We start from the raw sequence: 26,107 nt of genomic DNA on the forward strand, positions 1-26,107 counted from the left end.
CCTCCTCCATGGGATCACCCTGGCCAAGCGGGATCTGCGACTGGGACAGCTCGGTCTTGATCCACGGTGGCTTTTCCGGAGGGGTGCACTCATCCTCCAGCACAACACAGTCCTCCTCCGAGTCGCTGTCATCCACATCTGTGTCAGGCATCAGCATGGACTTGAAGTGTTTTTTAAGGTGTAGTTGCTCAACAAAAGGGCCTCCAATGGCCTCCAATTCGGTAAGTCTTGCCTTTTGGGCCTTGATCTGCTGTCTGAAGCCCAATAACTCATCATCCTGCCATAGGTACTCTGGCCTCCACTTGAGCCCATACCTATACTTAGCTTTAGCAAAATTGTATTTCAGTTTCGCAAGTGTTTCTTCACACTTCTTTGTGGCCTTCAGCCAAGCTACAGCGTTCAGAGCAATGTTTTCCTCCGGCAAAGAGTCTTCTTCCTCCCCCAGGTGAGTAGTGGAAGTGGTAGGGGGGGAATGAGCTGGCCGCTCCATGCTGGAGCGGCCAGTTAGCACAGGACAGTCCCTGCTCAGCACAGGCCTGAAGCAGGGACCTCAGGTAAGAAAGCCTCGGTTCTGGCACAATCTTCTCTGCTGCAGTTGATGTCACTTCTGCCTCTTTTTTCTGACACGGAAAGCTGAGGAACCTTATAGTCTCTCACCCCATTCAATGGGAGGACAGAGCTGCTCCTGTGCAGCAGAGAATGCACCCGGGCATGCTGGGCCATTTCTAGGACAAGTGCTTGTACTGTACCACCAATGGGAGGACAGAGCTGGTCCTGTGCAGCAGAGAATGCACCAGGGCATGCTGGGCCATTTCTAGGACAAGTGCTTGTACTGTACCACCAATGGGAGGACAGAGCTGGTTCTGTGCAGCAGAGAATGTACCAGGGCATGCTGGGATATTTCTAGGACAAGTGCTTGTACTGTACCACCAATGGGAGGACAGAGCTGCTCCTGTGCAGCAGAGAATGCACCAGGGCATGCTGGGATATTTCTAGGACAAGCGCTTGTACTGTACCTCCAATGGGAGGACAGAGCTGCTCCTGTGCAGCAGAGAATGCACCAGGGCATGCTGGGATATTTCTAGGACAAGTGCTTGTACTGTACCTCCAATGGAAGGACAGAGCTGCTCCTGTGAAGCAGAGAATTTACCAGGGCATGCTGGGCCATTTCTAGGACAAGTGCTTGTACTGTACCTCCAATGGGAGGACAGAGCTGCTCCTGTGCAGCAGAGAATGCACCAGGGCATGCTGGGATATTTCTAGGACAAGCGCTTGTACTGTACCTCCAATGGGAGGACAGAGCTGCTCCTGTGCAGCAGAGAATGTACCAGGGCATGCTGGGATATTTCTAGGACAAGTGATTGTACTGTACCACCAATGGGAGGACAGAGCTGCTCCTGTGCAGCAGAGGATATACCAGGGCATGCTGGGCCATTTCTAGGACAAGTGCTTGTACTGTACCTCCAATGGGAGGACAGAGCTGCTCCTGTGCAACAGAGAATGTACCCGGGCATGCTGGGCTATTTCTAGGACAAGTGCTTGTACTGTGCCTCCAATGGGAGGACAGAGCTGCCCCTGTGCAGCAAAGAATGCACCAGGGCATGCTGGGCTATTTCTAGGACAAGTGATTGTACTGTACCTCCAATGGGAGGACAGAGCTTCTCCTGTGCAGCAGAGAATGTACCAGGGCATGCTGGGATATTTCTAGGACAAGAGCTTGTACTGTACCTCTAATGGGAGGACAGAGCTGCTCCTGTGCAGCAGAGAATGTACCAGGGCATGCTGGGCCATTTCTAGGACAAGTGCTTGTATTGTATCTCCAATGGGAGGACAGAGCTGCTCCTGTGCAGGAGAGAATGTACCAGGGCATGCTGGGCCATTTCTAGGACAAGCGCTTGTACTGTACCACCAATGGGAGGACAGAGCTGCTCCTGTGCAGCAGGGAATGTACCAGGGCATACTGGGCCATTTCTAGGACAAGTGCTTGTACTGTACCTCCAATGGGAGGACAGAGCTGCTCCTGTGCAGCAGGTAATGTACCAGGGCATGCTGGGATATTTCTAGGACAAGCGCTTGTACTGTACCTCCAATGGGAGGACAGAGCTGCTCCTGTGCAGCAGAGAATGCACCAGGGCATGCTGGGCCATTTCTAGGACAAGTGCTTGTACTGTACCTCCAATAGGAGGACAGAGCTGGTCCTGTGCAGCAGAGAATGCACCAGGGCATGCTGGGCCATTTCTAGGACAAGTGCTTGTACTGTACCACCAATGGGAGGACAGAGCTGGTTCTGTGCAGCAGAGAAAGTACCAGGGCATGCTGGGATATTTCTAGGACAAGCGCTTGTACTGTACCTCCAATGGGAGGACAGAGCTGCTTCTGTGCAGCAGAGAATGTACCAGGGCATGCTGGGCCATTTCTAGGACAAGTGCTTGTACTGTACCTCCAATGGGAGGACAGAGCTGCTCCTGTGCAGCAGAGAATGCACCAGGGCATGCTGGGCCATTTCTAGGACAAGTGCTTGTACTGTACGTCCAATGGGAGGACAGAGCTGCTCCTGTGCAGCAGAGAATGCACCAGGGCATGCTGGGCCATTTCTAGGACAAGTGCTTGTACTGTACCTCCAATGGGAGGACAGAGCTGCTCCTGCACAGCAGAGAATGTACCAGGGCATGCTAGGATATTTCTAGGACAAGTGCTTGTACTGTACCACCAATGGGAGGACAGAGCTGCTCCTGTGCAGCAGAGAATGCACCAGGGCATGCTGGGCCAATTCTAGGACAGAGTGCACTAGATTAAAACCCTAGCCACAAGGGTCCGTAACAAGAAAAAAAAAACACATAAATCCAGGCACCTCTAGTTAGGACATTTAAATAAGTAATTTAAAGAACCCTTGTGGACAGGGTTTTAATCTAGTGCACCCCCTCCTTCCCCTGTTTGTGTTTTTTGTCAGCATGCACGCAGCTTATGCTGGTGTATGTGCATGGTGCGCATGGATACATTACGTTAGCTCCCTTGTGCGATTGGTAAGATGCGCTAGAGGACGTCAGGATGTGTGCTCCTAATCCCTAGATAAGTTTGATGAAATGAATGTTTGCATGTCTGCACTATGCATGTTACAGGGCCAGATTTGGGACACCTACATTTACCTGGGTACTTCTGCGCAGTGTAGGTGACTAAGCATAAGAAATCATTCTTCTGTGAACTAAAACCCAGGCTTTTAACTTACAGTAGCTATAGGAATAACAGTGGTGCCTGGATGAGTGAATCTGTGAATACATTTGTTTTAACATTTGCATGCGAGTGTGCAAAGGGTTACAGATTTTTGCTATTTTCTGGCCACACCCCCTTTAGCACCTCCCTTGGCTGGATAGAGTAATGGTTAACTGTGCCTCTGACACAGGAGACCTGGGTTCAAATCTCGGCTCTGCCTGTTCAGTAAGCCAGCACCTATTCAGTAAGGAGTTTCTTGGGCAAGTCTCCTTAACACTGCTACTGCCTTACTGAGTGCGCTCTAGTGGCTGCCTCACAAGCGCTTTGAGTCCTAACTAGAGGCGATGTGCCTGGATTTATGTGTTTAAATCTTAATCCTCTCATTTCTGACACCAGGATAGTGATTAAAGGATACCCGAAGTGACATGTGACATGATGAGATAGACATGTGTATGTACAGTGCCTAGCACACAAATAACTATGCTGTGTTCCTTTTTTTTCTGCCTGAAAGAGTTAAATATCAGGTATGGAAGTGGCTGACTCAGTCCTGACTAAGACAGAAAGTGACTACAGTGTGACCCTCACTGACGAAAAAAATCCCCTTTTTATCTTTTTCATGCTCTCAGAAGCCATTTTTTGCTAGGGAAGTGTTTTATGGTTGGAATTTCACACTGTAGTCACTTCCTGTCTGAGTCGGGAATGAGTCAGCCACTTACATACCTGATATTTAACTCTTTCAGGCAGAGAAAGAAAAAAGGTACACAGCCTAGTTATTTGTGTGCTAGGCACTGTACATACCCATGTCTATCTCATCATGTCACATGTCACCTCGGGTATCCTTTAAAAGTTCAAAAGGTCACTATTTCTCTGTGTGGGTAAAAAAAAAAAAAGGAACAGCATGACTTAAGACTCTAGACCTAACCCTCTCATAACTAAACTTAGAATGACTGTAGTAAAGTTCTATTTTATACAATTTCTTATTTAAATATTTATATTTTTTTGAGGTTTAATTGTTCAGACAGGGTTCTATGTCAGAGTCCAACACCAGTGCCCTTTTGTAGACCTTGTCGTACATCACGGAACCTAATAGAACAATTTCACTACAAGACAGGAAGGACATTTGCATGCCCTCCGTCAGAATGCAAAACAATGCACTAGAAATGATTATTAAGTATTTAGTGATAAAGTTGCCACCAGAACAATCAGTGGCCGGCATTTGCATTGAAGTGATACATGGCAGAGCCAGCTAAGGGACGAGTTTCGCCTATGCAAAGCCAGATCTACGGACCTTCGTGTAAACTCTGCAATGTTGATCTTATGTTTCAATGGAAATCAGCTCATTTCCATGACCTAGGTATGTAACTTTACCCTGAAAAAAACGTGTTATATATATTTACAATGATAGTCGAGTATAAAAGATTGTCAAGGATGTGAAAAGGGATTCATAATCACAATTTAATTTAGAAAAATTAATAAAAAAAAATACTGTATTTTCCTGTGTATAAGACGACTGGGCGTATAAGACAACCCCCCAACTTTTCCACCTAAAATATAGAGTTTGGGATACACTCGCCATATAAGGCTACCCCTCTTCCAAAGCACAGCAAATAAAAATGAAAAAAAACCCCCATCATATACTGGTGCTATGTATGAACAGATACTGGTGCTTTACTGTATGTGGTACCCAGTATATAACAGCATACAGGCGATTGGTTGGATTAGTCAACTCTCCCTCTCCATAAGCGGATTGGTCAGCCCTACCTGTTTATCAGAGCGGTATGGAAGAATAGATCGCGCTGTGCCCATAAAACACGCCTCTTTCACCCGTCTGGCCCCGCCCTTGTATCCTATTTACCTCCATCCCTGCCTCTCAGATCTCGCACATGTGCGCCTGCGCCGCTTCACTACAGTCCTCAGCAGTGAGATCTGAGAGTCGGTAACAGGATAGGGCGTATCACCAGGGAAGAGTTAGGGAAGTTTTGCTGAGCGATCTGAAAATCTGCAGCATTCTCACACATCCGCATCCGCCCGCCGTCTCCTCCAATACACTTCCGCATCAGGAGATGCGGAAGTGACACGAATGGAAGCGGAAGTGATGAGTAGCCGCATCGGCTCCCACTCGCAAATGGAAACGGCCCTTAGAGGCCCAAAGAAAAATAATTAGAGATTGGACAAATTCCTAATTTCCTTTCATCTGAATCCAAAAAGATTCTTGTTTTTCTCGAATCTTTTGAATGTATGTAATGAATCCTGTAGTTAGACTTAAAATAGAGATAAGAGTTCTGACCCATCTCTAAAAAAAAATGCTCCAGAGGCCAAGGAAGTTGGAGAATTTTTTTTGTGCTATTTAAAAGTTGTTGGCAGTTTGTTGTAGCTCCTTTCCAATACTTAGGTTTAAAGAGAATCTGTATTGTTAAAATCGCACAAAAGTAAACATACCAGTGCGTTAGGGGACATCTCCTATTACCCTCTGTCACAATTTCGCCGCTCCCCGCTGCATTAAAAGTGGTTAAAAACAGTTTTAAAAAGTTTGTTTATAAACAAACAAAATGGCCACCAAAACAGGAAGTAGGTTGATGTACAGCATGTCCACACATAGAAAATACATTCATACACAAGCAGGCTGTATACACCCTTCCTTTTTAATCTCGAGAGATCATTTGTGTGCTTCTTTCCCTCTGCAGCTATCTTCCACTGAAGTGTCAGGCTGTTTCTTCCTGCAGAGTGCAGACAGCTGTGCCTGTATGTAATTCTTCATTATGTGAAAGCCCAGCCAGCTCAGAGGATGATTTATCCAGCTTGTAAAAGATAATAGAGCAGAGAGAAGCTGCACTAATCTAAATAATACACAGGCAGTGTGCAGAGAGGGGCCTGGAGGAGGGAGATGCATCACAGAACCACAACACTGAAGAACTTGGCAGCCTTCCAGACACAGGCCTGACAAGTCTGACAAGAGAGAGATAAGTTGATTTATTACAGAGATGGTGATAGTAGAACGTGCTGCAGTAAGCCAGAACACATTAGAATAGCTTTTGGAACTTGTAGGATGATAAAAAACAGGATGCAATTTTTGTTACGGAGTCTCTTTAAGATACCAGCCTAATGCAGAAATGATAGCTACCTATTTATTTTCAGTAGGGGAAAGTACTGGAACTTTTTCAAAAAGTGGCATCCAGGGATTGGGAACCACATCATTGTGTTAGATCCCCGAGATCTCCTGCAAACATCTTTTTGAGAAAGAACCAAAACTCCTGAAACTTTCACCAGTAATGGCTACGAGAATAACAACATCAGAAATCCCATCATGCTTTGCACAGCATCAGGGGAAAAATGCCCGGACAGATTTCTTTAAAGGGGTGGAGCTTAGCTTTTGCGCTAGGCTTGGGTAAGAAAAACAAAGTTCTGATGCTAAGAAACTGTTAAAGAAACATCAAGCCTTTTCAACGCTGCTGAGTAGATTTTTAGTCTGGAGGTCCACTTTAAAATGTAATCCGACCAAGTAAGAAATAGAATGGAACAGAGGCGCCAGAAAGAATAAAATGCATTAAAAACACTTTAAAGGAATACATAAGTCTAAAAAAAAAAAATGATATTTACTCACCCGGGGCATCCCTCATACAGTATGTTATACGCTATAGCAGCATAGAGGGTGGTATAGCGGCTGGGAACGCGGAAAATCACTCGCGTTCCCAGCCTGTAGGCGGCTATCGCCGATCCCGGAAGTAGTCGCCGGCGGGGACAGGACGATCGGAGCGGGGCTGCGAGGGCACCATCCAGCTTCAGGGAGCTGAGGGATGCCCCGGGTGAGTAAATATCATTTTTTTTTTAAGACTTAAAGAGTAACTGTCAGGCTGCAAAAGCTAATTTAAACCTCTATTCCCCTGTGTTAAACAGTTTAGAAGGAAGCCAAAAAGGCAATACTGCAGTTAAAAATCTCTCTTACTTTAGATGTTTGCTGACAGCAAGGCTCCGTATTCCCAGGCTCCTAAGGAGGATGCAAGCCGAATAACAGATACTGCAAAGCATTCTGGGGCCCTCCCCTGGCTGCTAGTGAGGCTCAAGTTTCAACAGCATATAACAGTCTAGCTCACAGCACTAATAAATCTCGGGCAGAGTACACTGCAGGAGTCCACTATTGTTCCTAGCCACATGGCTAATTAATATTCACTGCACAGTAGTGTTATTCATTACCAGCGTTTGTGAGAGTGGAATCATCAGGAAGCAGGCAGGACATGACAACACATTTGGCTTCATAGGAGACAGACAAACATGGAACCTGCCACGAGCTGTCAGGAGCATCATTCTCTGCAAATACTATATAAAAATTATGTGAAGTACAAACGTGGACAGTGAAATGCATATGTAATGTAAGTACAGCCAATCTTTAGCTACTGATATATGTGTTTATTTTCTCTGAGACCTTATACCTAACAGCTCCTCTTTAAGTATTCCTTTAAAAAAAAGGAGGTAGTGGTGGACTTATCTCATCATTGAAGACTCGAATTGTCTGGTTTAGAGAGAAGCTTTATTGCATACTCCACAAAATATATGACGCGTTCTGCAGGTCTGCAACCTGCTTCCTTAGGCAATTGACAGGAGAAACAGCATTGAGCTCTCAGTTAGTGTTGGGCGAACAGTGTTCGCCACTGTTCGGGTTCTGCAGAACATCACCCTGTTCGGGTGATGTTCGAGTTCGGCCGAACACCTGACGGTGCTCGGCCAAACCGTTCGGCCATATGGCCGAACTAAGAGCGCATGGCCGAACGTTCCCCGAACGTTCGGCTAGCGCTGTGATTGGCCGAACGGGTCACGTGGTTCGGACCCGAACGCGCTCTGATTGGCCGAACTGTCACGTGGTTCGGGTAAATAAATACCCGAACCACGTCATATCTCCGCCATTTGTCTGTGGGTTTAGCTTTGGGTAGGCAGGCAGGGTAGTTCGCGCTCCAGCCACGCTAGCCAGGGTCCCCCCCAGTCATTGTGTGTCACTGCTGGGAACAGTAGTACACCGCTCGTTCAGCCACACTATATAGCATTCTGTGTACTGTTCTGTGTCTGCTGGGAACAGTGGTACACCGCTCGTTCAGCCACACTATATAGCATTCTGTGTACTGTTCTGTGTCTGCTGGGAACAGTGGTACACCGCTCGTTCAGCCACACTATATAGCATTCTGTGTACTGTTCTGTGTCTGCTGGGAACAGTAGTACACCGCTCGTTCAGCCACACTATATAGCATTCTGTGTACTGTTCTGTGTCTGCTGGGAACAGTAGTACACCGCTCGTTCAGCCACACTATATAGCATTCTGTGTACTGTTCTGTGTCTGCTGGGAACAGTAGTACACCGCTCGTTCAGCCACACTATATAGCATTCTGTGTACTGTTCTGTGTCTGCTGGGAATAGTGGTACACCGCTCGTTCAGCCACACTATATAGCATTCTGTGTACTGTTCTGTGTCTGCTGGGAACAGTAGTACACCGCTCGTTCAGCCACACTATATAGCATTCTGTGTACTGTTCTGTGTCTGCTGGGAACAGTAGTACACCGCTCGTTCAGCCACACTATATAGCATTCTGTGTACTGTTCTGTGTCTGCTGGGAACAGTAGTACACCGCTCGTTCAGCCACACTATATAGCATTCTGTGTACTGTTCTGTGTCTGCTGGGAACAGTAGTACACCGCTCGTTCAGCCACACTATATAGCATTCTGTGTACTGTTCTGTGTCTGCTGGGAATAGTGGTACACCGCTCGTTCAGCCACACTATATAGCATTCTGTGTACTGTTCTGTGTCTGCTGGGAACAGTAGTACACCGCTCGTTCAGCCACACTATATAGCATTCTGTGTACTGTTCTGTGTCTGCTGGGAATAGTGGTACACCGCTCGTTCAGCCACACTATATAGCATTCTGTGTACTGTTCTGTGTCTGCTGGGAACAGTGGTACACCGCTCGTTCAGCCACACTATATAGCATTCTGTGTACTGTTCTGTGTCTGCTGGGAACAGTGGTACACCGCTCGTTCAGCCACACTATATAGCATTCTGTGTACTGTTCTGTGTCTGCTGGGAACAGTAGTACACCGCTCGTTCAGCCACACTATATAGCATTCTGTGTACTGTTCTGTGTCTGCTGGGAACAGTAGTACACCGCTCGTTCAGCCACACTATATAGCATTCTGTGTACTGTTCTGTGTCTGCTGGGAACAGTAGTACACCGCTCGTTCAGCCACACTATATAGCATTCTGTGTACTGTTCTGTGTCTGCTGGGAATAGTGGTACACCGCTCGTTCAGCCACACTATATAGCATTCTGTGTACTGTTCTGTGTCTGCTGGGAATAGTGGTACACCGCTCGTTCGCCACTGTATAGCATTGTGCTCTGTGTCGCTGCTGGGAATAGTGGTACACCGCTCACCCGTCACTGTATAGCATTGTGCTCTGTGTCGCTGCTGGGAATAGTGGTACACCGCTCACCCGTCACTGTATAGCATTGTGCTCTGTGTCGCTGCTGGGAATAGTGGTACTGTATAGCATTTCTGTACTGCCACTGTACTGCTGCCAGTCAGCGTGTACTGTAAGGATAAGTGAAATGAGGAAGAAATCCGGTGAAAGAGGGAGGGGCAAGGGAAGAGGTGTTTCCCCTGACGGTTCACGTACAGGCCACAGGGGAGCACCCAAGAAAACCCACTCAATACCGCCCATGTTGTCCAGGACAACAACCCTCACAAATCCAAAAGAACAGGACCAGATAATTACTTGGATGACCTCTCAAGCGTCCAGCAGTGGGTTAAGCAGCACCAGCACATCACGCACGAGGTCCGAGTCCTCAGCCAGTTACAAGGAGCCAGTGGGCACAAAGCTGACACAACCGGCAGCGACACCACGCACACAACTGCCAGATAACCAGTCCGATGAATTACCTCAGGACACAATGGGGTATTCGCAGGAGCTATTCCCAGCCCAACAAACTTCCACCTTTCAAAGGTCAATGGAGGAACAGCCAGAAATGTTGTGCCTGGATTCACAACCGTTAACTGTGGGAAATGCACCGCGCACTGAAATACAAGGCGAGTCCGAAGAGGACTCGGAAACCCAAATCCCAGAGCAATTTGGGCAGGAGGGGTTGCAATTGCAGGAGGTCGGCCGACAAGATCTGGAAGACGACGTTGGAGTGTGCTGCGCAGAGGTTGTTGTGGGGAGCTCTACTCCACGGCGGTGGCCCACAATGACATATGACGAGTTTGAGGAGATGGAAGAGGAGGGTATGGACAATGTGGACAGAGACCCAGATTTTGTTTGTGAACGAGAACATCGCCGTCGTAGCAGCAGCACAGATGAGTCTGTTGAAGAACACACTGCTGCACGAGTTCGCCTTGTGCCACAAGGTAGGCGGCGCGCAATTTCAGGCACCACAAGCGTGGAAGTTCAAGTGAGAGGCAAAAGAGGAGCAAACAGAAATCGCCAGCAAGGAGGCAGGTGCTCCAAAGTCTGGGCTTTCTTTGAAGACTGCACTGAGGATGTTACCATGGCGATTTGCAAGGTGTGCAAGACCCGCCTGAGCAGGGGGAAAAATATTAACAACCTCTCCACCACCAGCATGAGCCGTCACATGCTATCCAAACATCCCACTCTTTGGGCAAACGCGTCAGGACAGGGTACCAGAAACAACACTGCCTCCCTTGGGTTCACCAGACTCACCACCAGACCCGCCTCAGCAGCAGCAGTAGCCCAGCCATTGCGTGGTTCACAACATTCACAAACATCAGACGACGCTGACACTGTCACTTTCCGGAGTAGTGCTCTTGAGGTCTCCCAGTGTTCATCAAACACAACAACCAACAGCCCTTCCGTGTGCAGCGCTACGGTTCAGTTGTCTGTGTCGGAGATGTTTGAGCGCAAGAGGAAATTGCCAGCAAATGACCCCCGGGCCGTGGCAGTAACAGCCAGCATAGCCAAGCTTCTGGCCTGCGAAATGCTGCCATATCGATTGGTGGAGACAAACAGCTTCAAGGGCATGATGTCAGTGGCCATCCCACGTTACGTGGTTCCCAGCCGCTACCACTTTGCACGCTCTGCAGTGCCTGAGTTGCATGAGCACGTGGTCAGCAAAATAACCCGAAGCTTGAAGAATGCCGTTGCCTGCAAGGTTCACCTCACCACTGACACCTGGACGAGTGCGTTCGGCCAGGGTCGATACATCTCCCTTACCGCGCACTGGGTGAACCTTGTGGAGCCTGGCAGCGATTCCTCACCTGCTACGGCACGGGTGTTGCCCACGCCACAAACAGCTGCACCGCCGTCCCTCCCACTGGATAACAGCAGCACCTACCTCTCTGACTCCTTCTCCTCCAACGCATCTCAAAGCTGTACCTCATCCGGAAACGCTAACCCAGCAGCAGTAGGATCGTGGAAGCAGTGCAGCACAGCTGTTGGCATGCGTCAGCAAGCGTTGCTGAAGCTAATCTGCCTTGGGGATAAGCAGCACACAGGGGAGGAAATTTGGAGGGGAATAAAGGAACAGACGGATTTGTGGCTGGCACCGCTGGACCTGAAACCGGGCATGGTTGTGTGTGATAATGGGAGTAATCTCATTCGCGCTTTAAGGTTGGCTAAGCTGACACACATCCCTTGCCTGGCGCACGTGATGAACCTAGTAGTTCAGCGGTTCCTGAGGACATACCCAGGCGTGCCCGATCTGCTGTTGAAGGTGCGTCGAGTGTCCAAACATTGTAGAAATTCCAGTACTGCTTCGGGGGCACTCGCCAAGATGCAGGAGCGCTTCAATCTCCCCCACCATCGCTTGCTGTGTGATGTCCCTACGCGCTGGAATTCTACGCTGCACATGCTAGCCCGCTTTTGCGAGCAGAAGAGTGCAGTGGTCCAGTACATGACGGCGCAGTACCGAGGCGCATCCGGCCAGCTGCCAAGCTTCTGTGGATCCGATTGGGCCAACATGTTGGACCTCTGCCAAGTCCTCCAAAATTTTGAGCAATCCACGTTGCTTGTGAGCAGTGACAACTCTTCAGTCAGCATTACCATACCACTGCTGTGTTTACTGAAGAGGTCGATGTTAAAAATCAAGGAAACAGCTGTCATGATGCAACTGGGGGAATCTGAAGGAGAAAACGATCAGCGTGATGGTACCAACATCAGGCCATCCGCCTCAGGGAACGCTGGCCCCAGCAGCTATGACGAAGAAGAGGAGGAGGAACAGCTGGAGTTGGAGCAGGAATTTCATGCCACCACTGACGAGGGCCAGAGCGGTGCACGTTGGACTTCCACAATTCAACGCGAATGGTCAGCAGAAGCAGACCAGGAGGAAGGTGACGACTATGATGCATCACAACAACTATCACAACGCTCACAAGAGGATGATGAGGATTCTGGTAGGACTCTGGCACACATGGCTCAATTCATGCTAGACTGCATTGAACGTGACCCACGCATTGTGCGCATTCTGGACAACACCAATTACTGGGTTTATACCCTTCTGGATCCACGGTACAAACACAATGTTCCAAAACTGCTTGAAGAAAGAGTCAGACAGGTCAAAATGGAAGAATACCAGCAGGCCCTTGTGGAGACTTTAGAGAGGAGATTGACATCCTCCCCCTCCTCTAGCCAGTTGTACGCAGACAGACTGACTTCCGCAAACCCAGGACGACCAGGAGGGCAGCAAACAACGCAAGCCGCAGCTAGTACCCAAAAGGGAATGGTATCGGCAGTGTCCTTGGAGTGGGAAAATTTTCTGACACCCATGCAGCCGCAGCCCACTGAACAGCAAGCGTGCAGATCCACCTCCAACACCGATCGCCTGGAGAAGATGGTCAAGGACTACATGTCAGATGGCGTAGCTGTGTCGAACCATCCATCTGCACCCTTCAACTATTGGGTATCGAAGCTAGACACCTGGCACGAACTGGCAATGTACGCAATAGAGGTGCTGGCTTGCCCGGCAGCCAGCGTTATGTCGGAACGCTGTTTCAGTGCTGCCGGAGGCATCGTCACAGATCGGCGTATCCGCCTCTCTACAGAAAATGCAGACCGTCTGACTCAAATTAAAATGAATCAATCCTGGATTGGAAATGACTACGCAACACTCCAGGACCCCAACCAAGTAACATGACCAATGAACATCTGGGATGGTGTTGCGTTTCCGGGCCCTGTTTATTGAACCTCTCATCTGTATTACATTTATGACTGCATGGCGGCAAAAAGCATTGCTGCTATATCCGCACGCTTTTTGTCCACATGCAAGGCCTGGGTTGTTGTGTCTCACAAAGCGTGGCCTTCTCCTCCTGCGCCTGCTCCTGTTCCATCACGTCTGCTGCTGCTGGGTTAGCGTTGCCGCGTGGTCCCTGTTTATTGAACCACTTATCTTTATTACATTTATGACTGCATGGCGGTACAAAGCATGCTATCCGCACGCTTCTTGCCCTCATGCAAGGCCTGGGTTGTTGTGTCTCACAAAGCGTGGCCTTCTCCTCCTGCGCCTGCTCCTGTTCCATCACGTCTGCTGCTGCTGGGTTAGCGTTGCCGCGTGGTCCCTGTTTATTGAACCACTTATCTTTATTACATTTATGACTGCATGGCGGTACAAAGCATGCTATCCGCACGCTTCTTGCCCTCATGCAAGGCCTGGGTTGTTGTGTCTCACAAAGCGTGGCCTTCTCCTCCTGCGCCTCCTCCTGTTCCATCACGTCTGCTGCTGCTGGGTTAGCGTTGCCGCGTGGTCCCTGTTTATTGAACCACTTATCTTTATTACATTTATGACTGCATGGCGGTACAAAGCATGCTATCCGCACGCTTCTTGCCCTCATGCAAGGCCTGGGTTGTTGTGTCTCACAAAGCGTGGCCTTCTCCTCCTGCGCCTGCTCCTGTTCCATCACGTCTGCTGCTGCTGGGTTAGCGTTGCCGCGTGGTCCCTGTTTATTGAACCACTTATCTTTATTACATTTATGACTGCATGGCGGTACAAAGCATGCTATCCGCACGCTTCTTGCCCTCATGCAAGGCCGGGGTTGTTGTGTCTCACAAAGCGTGGCCTTCTCCTCCTGCGCCTCCTCCTGTTCCATCACGTCTGCTGCTGCTGGGTTAGCGTTGCCGCGTGGTCCCTGTTTATTGAACCACTTATCTTTATTACATTTATGACTGCATGGCGGTACAAAGCATGCTATCCGCACGCTTCTTGCCCTCATGCAAGGCCTGGGTTGTTGTGTCTCACAAAGCGTGGCCTTCTCCTCCTGCGCCTGCTCCTGTTCCATCACGTCTGCTGCTGCTGGGTTAGCGTTGCCGCGTGGTCCCTGTTTATTGAACCACTTATCTTTATTACATTTATGACTGCATGGCGGTACAAAGCCTGCTATCCGCACGCTTCTTGCCCTCATGCAAGGCCGGGGTTGTTGTGTCTCACAAAGCGTGGCCTTCTTCTCCTCCTGCGCCACCCTCCTCCTGTTCCATCACGTGTGCTGCTGCTGGGTTAGCGTTACCGGTCCCTTTTCCTGGAACCTCTTATATGTATTACATTTATGACTGCATGCCGACAAAAAACATGTTACCTGTGCAAAGAAAACAGACATTTCCCGCATTTAAAAGACAGTTTTCCCTTTGAAACTTTAAAATCGATTTTCTCAAAAACTATAAGCTCTTTTTGCTAATTTTTTTTTCCTCTTGTACCCACTCCCAAGGTGCACATACCCTGTAAATTTGGGGTATGTAGCATGCAAGGAGGCTTTACAAACCACAAAAGTTCGGGTCCCCATTGACTTCCATTATGTTCGGAGTTCGGGTCGAACACCCGAACATCGCGGCCATGTTCGGCCTGTTCGGCCCGAACCCGAACATCTAGATGTTCGCCCAACACTACTCTCAGTAAGCGCCTCTGTTCCGTTCTGGTAATTACAAGCTGGTCCATCCTTGCTGGAGGGGTGTATCCCCATCATCGATCTAGAGAGAGTGACTTCTTAACCCTAGTGGAGTTGGGTTTAGCCTATACAGTGGTTGCCTTGGTTAACAGAGGCGCTCATGCTTGCGACACAAGCTATAGCAGTTAAGGCACCTGCTTTTTCACTGACCTGAGAAAGTGGGCAAGCACCCACGAAACCCGTTGTCAGCTTTATGTGCTCAAACTAAAGACCATTTTTCAATAAACTGGTCCGAAGTGGGCACCTCCACCCCTGGTTTAAATGTCCATTCACATTGAGATTATCTTATTTAAGATGTGACCAAAACGTATTACACCATTGTGGGTTCTCGATTCCTCTTTCTTTGTTTACAATGACCAAGTAAGAAGTACAGTTTTATGCTCCTTGGTGCGTCCCTTATAGATCTGCACCACATTTTAGCTGTATTAAAACAGCTGAATATGTTTACTGTAAAATGGAGAGCAGGGCTGGTTAAAGGGGCCCTGGGGCAAACTTCATTGTTGCCCCCCCCCCATTACCCCTCTGCTCCCCGGGGCCCTGCTGCAAGTATATTAGCAGCCAAAATAACTTTATCTCCTTCGGGTGAGCGGGCGGGCAGCGGCTGCACTTGGAGACACTCTGTCTCCCTCCTTCTCTATGACCCGGCGCTTCACATGTCAACACACGCCGGGTCATAGAGTGGGAGGGAGACAGAGTGTCTCCGAGTGCAGCCGCCCGCTCACCCGATGGGGATAAGGTGATTATGGCTGCTAATATACTTGTAGCAGTGCCCAGGGGAGCAGTGTGACCAGAAAGGGGGGGTTTGGGGGGAAATATCGCAGGGTCGGCGCTGCTGGGGCCCAAACAGAGGTCGGGACACATGTCCCTTTTGCCTCTATGGTAGCGCCGGCCCTGATGGAGAGGATAATTCACCTCTGGAGATACTAAAGGACAAAAAAAATAGAGGAGTAAAAAAAAAAAAAAAAGATGGCAAACATCGTCCAGGTAAAAGTAATACATCTGAGGTGGCTTGTTGTGGTATAAACACTTTCTTCTTCAACTCATTTCTACTGTTTAGCAAGATTAATGGCAAATCAAATTTGAGCCCCTTTATCTTGTTTTTAACCCTTTTCAATCCTTTTTTTCCCAATCAGCCACAACAGGGAGGACATGGGTGATAGGAAAAAGGACTGACAACGGTGGTCCTGAGGTTGTATACCTGGCATTAGTGGCAGGAGGATGTGGCCTGCCACCGGTGTAACGAGTGCCAGTGCAATTTCATTATTATGCAATGCTCCATGCTGCCTCAAGGGGATCAAAGTGTCAGAAGGTCCAAAACTTTGATCCACAAAGAGAAGCCTTGTGCCACACCAGAACCGGCCATGGCGCCCCTACAAAAAAATTAGACAGAGCAGCAGGGAAGATGGTGACGGGGGAGATGGCCTGGCGGCAATCAGAGTTTTAGACATGGTCTGACACTTTGATGTGACGAGGATGACACCCAATTGTGCCCAGTTTTATCTGCAACATCGCCATCTAGCGGCAGTCACATCTTTTTATTTCACACATTGTTGGTACAAGGGAATATGCCAATGTCAGACATAAGGTTGGAAAGGGTTAGCAAACACAAAGCTACTCTGTAGTAGACCTAACAGAGACTGTCCGAGTGGGAGCGTCAACTCAGTCAGTGCAGGTGTGGAAAATGTGTAACTTTTCTCCTGCATTATTCAGCTTTTTACTCACGCAGGAAAAGTAAAATATCAGGGCAGTCAGTACTGCAAGTAGAGTATAGATTCCAGGCTGGAACAGAAATGCAATGTGTGCTTGTAGTCAACGTCGGAGATTCATGGCTGACTAGGAATTCGTAATAATATTAAAGTACATTAAAAAAAATGATATGTACTTACGGAAAAGATTTACCAGAAATTGACTTTTATTACTAATTACATAACAACCAAAATAAGCAAAGATGGAGAAGGAGACGCTGAAGTTGGCCTTCATCTCTTACCTACTGTTGAACTTCTCTGGATGTTTTTCTCGCATCATGTGAAATCTGTGAGCTATTGATGCATCCTGAAAGACAGGAGAAATAAACATCACTTATTTTCTTTATTTGTGTCGGCATATTTTTTCACTGATACACAGATAACATAATTTTTACGATAGCTGGCTTTTTTCACCCTTAAAGTTAATCAAGCACCATTTTTAGCACACAGGGCATCTCAATAGCACATTAAAAATACATGCCAACAATGTGGCTCATTATTAAAAAAAACTTCAATTTTACCTCTTCTTGTTTCATTTAAAAGTTAAGCAGAGGCTTTTAATTACTCTACTTCCGAGGCCTTCCCAACCGCAGAAATTTCAGGCAGATAAGGACTGATGTACAGTGGGTTGCAAAAGTATTCGGCCCCCTTGAAGTTTTCCACATTTTGTCATATTACTGCCACAAACATGAATCAATTTTACTGGAATTCCACATGAAAGACCAACACAAAGTGGTGCACACGTGAGAAGTGGAACGAAAATCATACGTGATTCCAAACATTTTTTACAAATCAATAACTGCAAAGTGGTGTGTGCATAATTATTCAGCCCCCTTTGGTCTGAGTGCAGTCAGTTGCCTATAGACATTGCCTGATGAGTGCTAATGACTAAATAGAGTGCACCTGTGTGTAATCTAATGTCAGTACAAATACAGCTGCTCTGTGAGGGCCTCAGAGGTTGTCTGAGAAAATATTGGGAGCAACAACACCGTGAAGTCCAAAGAACACACAATACAGGTCCAAGACAGGCCAGGGATCAAGTTATTGAGAAATTTAAAGCAGGCTTAGGCTACAAAAAGATTTCCAAAGCCTTGAACATCCCAAGGAGCACTGTTCAAGCGATCATTCAGAAATGGAAGGAGTATGGCACAACTGTAAACCTACCAAGACAAGGTCATCCACCTAAACTCACAGGCCGAACAAGGAGAGCGCTGATCAGAAATGCAGTCAAGAGGCCCATGGTGACTCTGGACGAGCTGCAGAGATCTACAGCTCAGGTGGGAGACTCTGTCCATAGGACAACTATTAGTCATGCACTGTACAAAGTTGGCCTTTATGGAAGAGTGGCAAGAAGAAAGGCATTGTTAACAGAAAAGCATAAGAAGTCCCGTTTGCAGTTTGCCACAAGCCATGTGGGGGCTACAGCAACAATGTGGAAGAAGGTGTTCTGGTCAGATGAGACCAAAATGGAACTTTTTGGCCAAAATGCCAAACGCTATGTGTGGCAGAAAACTAACACTGCACATCACTCTGAACACACCATCCCCACTGTCAAATATGGTGGTGGCAGCATCATGCTCGGGGGGTGCTTCTCTTCAGCAGGGACAGGGAAGCTGGTCAGAGTTGATGGAAAGATGGATGGAGCCAAATACAGGGCAAACTTGGAAGAAAACCTCTTGGAGACTGCAAAAGACTTGAGACTGGGGCGGAGGTTCACCTTCCAGCAGGACAATGACCCTAAACATAAAGCCAGAGCAACAATGGAATGGTTTAAAACAAAACATATCTATGTGTTAGAATGGCCCAGTCAAAGTCCAGATCTAAATCCAATCGAGAATCAGTGGCAAGATCTGAAAACTGCTGTTCACAAACGCTGTCCATCTAATCTGACTGAGCTGGAGCTGTTTTGCAAAGAAGAATGGGCAAGGATTTCCGTCTCTAGATGTGCAAAGCTGGTAGAGACATACCCTAAAAGACTGGCAGCTGTTTGCAGGAAAAGGTGGTTCTACAAAGTATTGATTTAGGGGGGCTGAATAATTACGCACACCCCACTTTGCAGTTATTTATTTGTAGAAAATGTTTGGAATGATGTATGATTTTCAATCCACTTCTCACATGTACACCACTTTGTATTGGTCTTTCACGTGGAATTCCAATAAAATTGATGTTTGTGGCAGTAATGTGACAAAATGTGGAAAATTTCAAGGGGGCCGAATACTTTTGCAACCCACTGTATATATTTTATTGCACACATTAGCAGAGAGCAAACAAAAGGGCACTGCGCTTCAAAGATTTTAGAGAAGTCACAGATGTTTTCTTCACACTTTCCCCTGGATAAACAATTGGCAGCTAGAAGGGGAGGGGGGGCATGGCAGCTACCATAGTTATTAGAAACCAGGAAGAACTGCATAAAAAAAGTGGCGCTTGGTTCCCTTTTACTACACACTGCACCAGGTACAGTATAATTACACCCTGTGAAACTTCACATGAAGTCCCAGGGACGGAAAATAACCGTCTTCAGCTGCGGGTGGCCGCCACTCGTGCTTCCCCGGGCACTCGTCGCCGGTAGTTAGCGGGGACATGAATGAATAGGAATGCAGTTCTCAATCATCAACCTAAAACCCCTGTGTCAATGATCACCGGCATCAACGAGATGCCTTCGTCATTGTACCTTTCAGATTTACACGTCCATGCATTACTTCCTGTTTAGCGTACTAATAGTACGCAACCGAAAGTAATGTGCGAGGACATCTTGTGGCTAAATAGTAAAATTACACCTACATGCAGTTTTTTTTTCAATAAAAAGACAGACAATTTACAATTAACTCCTCACCTCCCACACTCTCCCATAAATACCCCCCCCCCCCCCAAAATGCATAAAAATGACAATTAAAAAAAACACATAAATAGTTACCTTAGGTTAGGGACTTAACTTTTTTTAATATGTATGTCAAAAGGGTATATTATGATTATTTTTGAAAATATGGGCGCCATACATTGTAATAGGGACATTGTTTAAACGCTGTAATAACCGGGATACACAGGCAAATAAAATATGTGGGTTTTTCCCGTTATTCTCATTAAAATGCATTTAGAATAGAATAATTCTTAGCATAATGTACCACCCAAAAAAAAGCCTAATTGGTGGCGAAAAAAACTAAATATAGATCATTTCGTTATGATTAGTATTGATTAGAATTAATGGAAGGAGTGCTGAAAGGTGAAAATTGTTCTGATCCCGAAGGGGAAAACCCCTCAGTGGTCAAGTGGTTAAAGCGGACCTAAATCCAGAACTTCTTCTCTGCTCTAAAATATAAGCAACAGCATAATAACCTTTAAAGAAAAACATTTGTTGCAGCCCACAGAACTTCTACTGAGACTCTGCAGAATGGTTACTTCCTGCTTTCGTGGGAGCACATACAGATGTAAAGTGTAACTGTCGGGCATAAAATCAAAAATCAATTCTTTATTTTTATCTGGTAAACAAGTAATAAGGATGCTAATCAGGCAATCCAAAAGTTACACATCACTATTACTTTTCTTAGACACAGAGGCGCTCAAACCTACAGCTTGACCCACTGAGTTGTGCTCCCATTTTTGCCTGAGGAAGCGGGGTCACGCCCGCGAAATGCGTTGCATTTGTGGAGTTGAATAAATTATTTGTCAATTCTGTTTTATCGAGACTCGAGTGCGTTTTCTTTTTTGTAAGAGGGAGGTAAGTCCACCCTAACATCCCCCTCTGCTTTTAAACGGTTTTCAAAAAGTTTTACTCTACTCTGGCGCCTCTGTATACCGAGTTTTTTCTGATCTTCTAGTCCCCCCTGGGTGGAGGGGTGCATCCCCATCTACTATCTACAGAGAGCGACTTCTTAACCTGAGTGGGGTCAGGTCCTAATGCTCCCCACCTGCATGTAAAGTGGTTGCCTATGGGTAACCCGTGTTTGTGAGTATATATACATAAAATTGTATTGAACTCTTCATTTTACCTGACAATACTGCACCATATTTGGCTCTCGATTCTCTTCTTGTTTTTAAGCATTACTTTTCTTGTTAATAAATGATCATTCCCGAGTTTGCCTGACTCTTATTTGGTACACATAAAATTTGGTACACAAAAAGAAAGTTGCAGGGCATGCTGGGTTGTCCTTTTTTGCTTCTCTACTTCCCCTCAGACTTAACTTATGCAGCCTGATTGGCTGAAGCCTCTTTCCCTCCTGTTTTCCCCTCCCACACCTCTGTTCCTCTCTGATTGGCCAATATTTCTCATGCTGAGACAATACACTTTCTATAGTGAAGGGCTGGCAATGCATACACAATCAGGCAGAGTAGAGTAAGGGAGGAAATGACATCAGGATTGGCTTTCAAAATAGCCACAGTTGAAGAGACTCTGTAACAAAATTTTCAGCCTTATTTCTTCTATCCTATAAGTTCCTATACCTGTTCTAATGTGGTCTGGATTACTGCAGCCTTTTCTAGTTGCATTGTCTCTGTAATATATCTAATCTTCTTTTCTTTGTCAAGCTTTATCGACCCAGGGAGGAAGGGGCTGCCTCTGTTGTAATGAATACAAGTTATGCACGCCCCCTGCAGGCTCTGTGTGCTTTGTTTACTCCTCACTCTCTGCTCTCAGTTTCAGACAAGACTGATGCAGTTTGTGAGGCTGAGAGGGGAGGGAGCTGCCTGAGAAACTGTGAGAATACCAGATTGGAGTGCAGATAATCCACTATGTAATAAAAACTTGCAGTATACTGTAACATTATCTATATATATAAAATCGGATGTATGTATGTATGTGTGTATGTGCCGCGATCACGCGAAAACGGCTTGACCGATTTGAACGAAACTTGGTATGCAGATACCTTACTACCTGGGATGATATGTTCTGGGGGTCTCGCGGCCCCCCTGCACACCTGGGCGGAGCTACAAACAGCAAATCAGATTCCATCCATTCAAGTCAATGGAAAAAATGTAAAAGGCTGCCATTCTCACAGTAATCAAGCCACAGTCCCCACACATGGCACAGTTGGTCACTTGGTGACCGAGGTTACAAATCCAGGAAAAGTGGGCGGAGCATAAAACAGCCAATCAAATTTCAGCCGTTCATTTTAAATGGGAAAATGTAAACTGCAGCCATTCTTAGACTGTTAATCGCAGGGTTCTCAAACTTGCCACAGTTGGTCACAGGGTGAATGAGATTAAGATTCAAGAAAGTGGGTGGAGCCTACAACAGCCAATCAAAATTCACCTATTGATTTTCAAGGGGAATATTTAAACTGCTGCTATTCTTACACTTTTAATGGCAGAGGCTTCAAACTTGCTACAGTCGGTCATTGGGTGACTGGGGTCAAAGTTCACTAAAGGGGCGGGGCCACATACAGCCAATCAGATTTCCTTGGTGGATAAACTGCTTCCATTCACACATTTTTGATGCCTAGAACCTGACAGCTCACAAAATTGGTCATTGAGTGTCAAGGTTACAAAAAGTGGGCGGAGCCAAAACAACTTTTACTGGGAAAATATAAACGGCAGCCATTCTTACACCGTTAATCGCAGGGTTCTCAAACTTGCCAAAGTTGGTCACAGGGTGAATGAGATTAAGATTCAAGAAAGTGGGTGGAGCCTACAACAGCCAATCAAAATTCACCTATTGATTTTCAAGGGGAATATTTAAACTGCTGCTATTCTTACACTTTTAATGGCAGAGGCTTCAAACTTGCTACAGTCGGTCATTGGGTGACTGGGGTCAAAGTTCACTAAAGGGGCGGGGCCACATACAGCCAATCAGATTTCCTTGGTGGATAAAGTGCTTCCATTCACACATTTTTGATGCCTAGAACCTGACAGCTCACAAAATTGGTCATTGAGTGTCAAGGTTACAAAAAGTGGGCGGAGCCAAAACAACTTTTACTGGGAAAATATAAACAGCAGCCATTCTTACACCGTTAATGGCAGGGTTCTCAAACTTTGCACAGTTGGTCATTGGGTCACAGATTAAGATTTTGGAAGGTGGGTGGAGCCTACAACAGCCAATAAAAATCCCCCTTTTGATTTTCAAAGGGAATATTTCATCTGCTACCATTCTCTTATACTGGTAAAAGCAGATGGCTCAAACCTGGTACAGTTGGTCACTGGGTGACTAGGGTCCAAATTCAGGTAGGGGGCGGAGCCACAAACAGCCAGATTTGTTTATTTTTCAATGGGAATATACAAAGTATTGATACCAAGGATCCCAAAGCTGATAAACTTGATAATTGAGTGACTGTATGTCAAGGTTAGAAAAAGTGGGCGGTGCCAACAACTTCATTTTTTACATTGCAGGGTTCCCAAACTTTACACAATTGGCCACTGGGTGACTGGGATGAATATTCAGAAATGTGGGTAGAGCCTAAAACAGCCAATCAAAATGTACCTATTAATTTTCAAGGGGAATATTCACATTGCTACCATTCTTACACTGTTAGTGGCAGAGGCCTCAAACCTGATACAGTCAGTCATTGGGTGACTGGGATCCAAATTCACTAAAGGGGTGGAGCCACAAACAGCCAATCAGATTTGTTAGATTGATTTCAGCCATTCTGTTATTGCCAGGGTTCTCAAACATGACACAGTTGGCCACTGGGTGACTGTGACTAATATTCAGAAAAGTGGGTGGAGCCTACAGCAGCCAATCAAAATTCACTTTTTGAATTTCAAGGGGAATATTTACTTTGCTGCCATTCATGCACTCTTAATGGCAGAGGCCTAACATCTGGTACAGTCAGTCACTGGGAGACTGGGGTTTAAATTCTGAAGGGAGCGGGCCAAAAACAGCCAATCAGATTTGTTTAATTTCAATGGTAAAATGCAACTTATTGATGCCAAAGACGCCAAAGCTCATAAACGTGGTCATTAAGTGACTGTATGTCAAGATTAGAAATAGTAGGCGGAGCCAAAAACAACTAACTTTTTACATAGGGAAATGTAAACTGCAGCTTTTCTTACACTGTTAATGGCAGGGTTCTCAAACTTCACACAGTTGGTCACTGGGTGACTAGGATTAATATTTGGAAAAGTAGGTGGAGCCTACAAGAGCCAATCAAAATTCACCTATTGATTTTCAAGGGGAATATTGAAACTGCAGCCATTCTCACACTGTTAATAGCAGAGGCCTCAAACCTGCTACAGTCGGTCGTTAAGTGTTTGGGGTTCAAATTCAGTAAAGGGGCGGAGCCAAAAACAGCCAGATTTCTTTGGTGGATAAACTGCTTCAATTAGCACAATTTTGATGCCAGGAACCCAAAAGCTCACAAACTTGGTCATTGAGTAGTGACTGTGTGTCAAGGTTACAAAAAGTGGACGGAGTTAAAAACAGATTTTTCTGGGAAATTGTAAACTGCAGCCCTTCTTCACTGTTAATGGCAGGGTTCTCAAACTTAGCATAGCTGGTTACTGGGTGACTGGGATTAAAATTCAGAAAAGTGGGTGGAGCCTAAAAATGCCAATCAAAAATCCCATGTCAATTTTTTAAGGAGAATATTAAAATTGCTGCCATTATTGCACTGTTAATGGCACAAGCCTCAAACCTGGTACAGTTGGTCATTGGGTCACTGAGGTTCAAATTCAGAAAAGGGGACAGAGCCACAAACAGTGAATCAGATTTGTTTCATTTCATGGGAAAATACAAATTATTGATGCCAAGGACCCCAAAACTCACAAACTTGGGCATTGAGTAGTGACTTTGTGTCCAGGTTACAAAAAGTGGGTGGAGCCAAAAACAAATTTCACTGGGAAAGTGTAAACTGCAGCCCTTCTTACACTGTTTATTTCAGGGTTCCCAATATTTGCCCAGATGGTCACTGAGTGACTGAGATTAATATTCAGGGAAGTGGGTGGAGCCTATAATAGCCAATCAAAATTCACCTGTTGATTTTCAAGTGGAATATTTAAATTGCTGCCATTTTTACACTGTTAATAGCAGATGCCTCAAACCTCCTACAGTTGGTCATTGGGTGACTGGGGTTCAAATGCTGGAGAGGGGTGGAGCCACAAACAGCCTATCTGATTTGTTTAATTTATATGGGAATATACAAATTATTGATGCCAAGGACCCCAAAGCTCACAAACTTGGTCATTGAGTGTTTGTGTGTTAGGGTTAGAAAGTGGGCGGAGCCAACACCAGTCAAATACATACACAGGCAACGCCGGGTCATAAGTGGGTGGAGACAAATACAAATTTCACTGGGAAAATGTAAACTGCAGCCATTCTTACACTGTTAATGGCAGGGTTTTTAAACTTTGCACAGTTGGTCACTGGGTGACTGGGATTAATATTCAGAAAAGTGGGTGGAGCCTACAAAAGTGAATCAAACTTCACCTATTGCTTTTCAAGGGACATATTTAATTGCTGCCATTCTTGCACTGTTAATGGCACAGGCCTCAAACCTGGTACAGTTGGTCATTGGGTGACTGGGGTTCAAATTCAGAAAAGGGGGTGGAGCCACACACACCCAATCAGATTTGTTTCATTTCAATGCAGATTATTGATACCTAAGACCGCAAAGCTCACAAACTTGGCCAGTGAGTAATTGTGTGTTAGGGTTAGAAAAAGTAGGTGGAGCCAACACCAGCCAAATACATACCCGGGCAACGCTGGGCAATCAGCTAGTATATATATATATATATATATATATATATATATATATATATATATAAATATATATATATTTACACACACAAACATTACTTCCTGGTTAGCTGCCATGTTTTTTGTTCTTAAACACTGCCTAAGACTAGCGATTAAAAGCCAGCATCGCGACGGTGAGTGGCGGAAATGGCAAAGAGGGATCCAGGAGATCACAGTGACTCGATTGGTATGGTTTTTATTGAACATATCGGACAGTACAGATTCTCTTTAAAATGGGAAATGCTAAGAAAGATTTTCTCTTTCTTTACTGTGGAAAAACCTGTGTTATGAAAGTATAGCAAATATTTATCTACGTATGGCTGTCAGCTTCTCTTTAACCTCCTGTGTTTTTACGTATCAGCCTGTTTGAACTGCACAACCTCAGTACAGATCAGACAGAGCTGACAGCTCAAATTACAGTAGCTCATGATTTGCAGATAAGGGAGAATTAGACAGGCTGTTATCTCTATATACACACAGGGTGGGTTTCTCTGTGTCTTCCTTCTCTCCTCAGGAAGAGTTTAGGTCTGCTTTAAAGGGTACCTGAAGTAGAAAATATGTTAACA

The 26,107-nt window shown here is 46.1% G+C and overlaps 1 protein-coding gene across 7 annotated transcripts in view; it reads right to left on the reverse strand.

Annotated features, from left to right (window-relative positions):
• Window positions 1-26,107, reverse strand: part of DGKB (diacylglycerol kinase beta) — an 849,394-nt gene that overhangs the window by 308,362 nt on the left and 514,925 nt on the right. For all 7 annotated transcript variants that reach the window (XM_068235094.1, XM_068235095.1, XM_068235097.1 and 4 more), the window contains one exon: window positions 17,122-17,186. In XM_068235094.1, the coding sequence (XP_068091195.1) occupies window positions 17,122-17,186 (65 nt within the window). The remainder of the gene's footprint in view (window positions 1-17,121; window positions 17,187-26,107) is intronic.

This window comes from Hyperolius riggenbachi, chromosome 5 (assembly GCF_040937935.1).
Source record: "Hyperolius riggenbachi isolate aHypRig1 chromosome 5, aHypRig1.pri, whole genome shotgun sequence".
Classification (NCBI taxonomy): Eukaryota; Metazoa; Chordata; class Amphibia; order Anura; family Hyperoliidae; genus Hyperolius; species Hyperolius riggenbachi.